Source organism: Pavona decussata, unplaced genomic scaffold (genome assembly GCF_977016875.1).
Source record: "Pavona decussata unplaced genomic scaffold, jaPavDecu1.1 SCAFFOLD_172, whole genome shotgun sequence".
In the NCBI taxonomy this organism is placed as follows: Eukaryota; Metazoa; Cnidaria; class Anthozoa; order Scleractinia; family Agariciidae; genus Pavona; species Pavona decussata.
The window spans coordinates 32,501-35,234 of record NW_028145583.1 but is presented as its reverse complement, the minus strand read 5'-3'; the positions used below and the strand labels follow the sequence as shown (position 1 = coordinate 35,234).

At 39.2% G+C, this 2,734-nt stretch overlaps 1 protein-coding gene across 1 annotated transcript in view; it reads right to left on the bottom strand.

Moving 5' to 3' along the window:
* Positions 1-266: 266 nt before the first annotated feature.
* The window catches only part of LOC146463957 (uncharacterized), a 21,280-nt gene continuing 18,812 nt past the window's right edge, over positions 267-2,734 (bottom strand). Inside the window, exon 3 of the mRNA XM_085083841.1 lies at positions 267-1,737. Coding sequence (XP_084939967.1) covers positions 566-1,737 — 1,172 coding nt within the window. The 3' untranslated portion in view covers positions 267-565. The remainder of the gene's footprint in view (positions 1,738-2,734) is intronic.

The window sequence follows — 2,734 nt, the reverse complement described above, 5'->3', positions numbered from 1 at the left end:
ACGTCTCTCTCTCCCGCACCCCCTGTGGGTTAAGGGGAGGAGACGGCTGACATTTCAGCCCATGTTCGGTTCATTTTTTATTTGATTAGTTTTTTGATTCAATGGTATAAAACAAAATATTTAGGGCAAAAACTCTTGTGAGAAATATTTGAAATAATCACCTGCCTTGAATAATCGCCTCCAGCTATTATTTGAGGAAATACGGTAACTCCGATTGGAATGTTTGTATTTTAACTGTTTTTATTCAAAATATATCGAATGTCGTACAAAAACGTCTCCATCACCAGCTGCATACGGTGATCAAAGAGAGTAAACGTAAGTTAATCATTTATTAAAAAAACGATTTTCATAGAGGCCAAAATTCGTGCCTCACTACTTAACTTCTCTCAACAAATCCAGCACAGGTTTTTCAACATGACCAAACTCTGGTCTCATCCAGCATTGGGGTTCTAGCAAAGAACAAGTGGATGTGTTATCATGAATACAATCTCTAGCATCCTTATGGTACACATGTACAAAAAGTGTGGAACTGTTTTCAACCCAGTATGAAAGTTTACGTGTCTCCTCAGATATCCAGCTGCAACAAAACATTTGCCAACACAAGTTTGCATTCATAAGGATTCTCTCCGAAATGGACTCTTTCATGTCTCTTTAGAGAGCCAGCTTGAGTAAAACACTTACCACATTGTTTGCATTCATAAGGCTTCTCTCCAGTATGGACTCTTTTGTGTAGCCGTAGAGCTGCTGCCTGACTAAAACACTTGCCACACTGTTTGCATTCATAAGGCTTCTCTCCAGTATGGACTCTTTTGTGTAGCCGTAGAGCTGCTGCCCGACTAAAACACTTGCCACATTGTTTGCATTCATAAGGCCTCTCTCCAGTATGGACTCTTTTGTGTAGACGTAGAGCTGCTGCCTGACTAAAACACTTGCCACACTGTTTGCATTCATGAGGCCTCTCTCCAGTATGGACTGTTTCATGTTCCCTAAGACGTCCTCTTCGACTAAAACTCTTGCCACATTGTTTACATTCATAAGGCTTCTCTCCAGTATGGACTCTTTTGTGTTGCCATAGAGCTGTTGCCTGACTAAAACACTTGCCACACTGTTTGCATTCATGAGGCCTCTCTCCAGTATGGACTCTTTCATGTTCCTTAAGACGTCCTGCATCCCGAAAACAATTACCACACTGTTTGCATTCATAAGGCCTCTCTCCAGTATGAACTTTTGCATGTCTCGCCAGATTTCCTTCTTGACTAAAACATTTTCCACATAGTTTGCATTCATAAGGCTTCTCTCCAGTATGGACTCTTTTGTGTAACCGAAGAGCTGTTGCTTGACTAAAACACTTCCCACACTGTATGCATTCATAAGGCTTCTCACCAGTATGGACTCTTTTGTGTGACCGAAGAGCTGTTGCTTGACTAAAACACTTCCCACACTGTTTGCATTCATAAGGCTTCTCTCCAGTATGGACTCTTTTGTGTAACCGAAGAGTTTTTGCTTGACCAAAATACTTGCCACACTGTTTGCATTCATAAGGCTTCTCTCCAGTATGGACTCTTTCATGTTCCCTAAGACGTCCTGCATCCCTAAAACAATTACCACACTGTTTGCATTCATAAGGCCTCTCTCCAGTATGACCTTTTACATGTCTCGCCAGATTTCCCTCTTGACTAAAACATTTTCCACATAGTTTGCATTCATAAGGCTTCTCTCCAGTATGGACTCTTTTGTGTAACCGAAGAGCTGTTGCTTGACTAAAACACTTGCCACACAGTTGGCATTTGTAAGTGTCGAAATGGCCTCCTTTTTGCCTCGAGACTCTTGGCATTCTTCTTTAGCACGGTTTAATACCTCAATTGTAAAATAATAAATAATTAAAAACAACAAATTAAATTTTGTGCTTAAATTAATGCCCTTACAACCGCAAAAAAGCATCAAGTTGGAAACATTTCATGCGACTGGTAGTTGTATTATTGTTGTGTTTACAGCTGCGCCATTGAACTTGGTTCACATTACAAAAATCCTACAATACTGATTTGAACGCGAATGATTGTCATATGCATATTAAAAAAAATATGTTACAGTCAGTGCAGGATGTTTGTCAAATCAACCTAGTTTTATGGTCTATAGGCTGGTATTTTTTATTTGCAAAAGTTATTTTAATAACCTGGTTGAAAAAGTCATACTCTAACAAAAAGTGGTCAGTTGCAGAAAGGGCTTGAACCAGGACTGGCATTTGTTTCCAGAATAGTTAAAATGAAAGAAGCCCTGATCACATGTTAGTTGCAACTTGTTTATATCTAGCTATAATGCCATGACAACAGCACACAAATGCAGATCAAAGAATCACTGTCAGCACACCAGGAAGAATATGCACTGACAAGGAGGTAAGAGGGGCATGAAGTTGGCAGACCCAGACACTCGTAGTAGGCTATTTTAAAACAAAAAATAATGGTGTACATCTAAACAAGTACAGGTCACGGAATTAATGTGATGAAAAATTTTTCCCAACACACTACAAAACAGCTTCAGTTACAGTGCTCGTTATGAGTATGTAGACTAGCCTACATAATAGTCATTCCATTTTCAAGTGAATGCAAGAATAATATTGAAGGAGGGCTTCCGGAGAGAAGGATTAAAAAAAACTATGCCAGTAAGTTGTTTCATAAAAAAAAAAAAACAGAAAGACAAACAGACACAAAGCTTTCCTAAATGGAAACTCAATCAA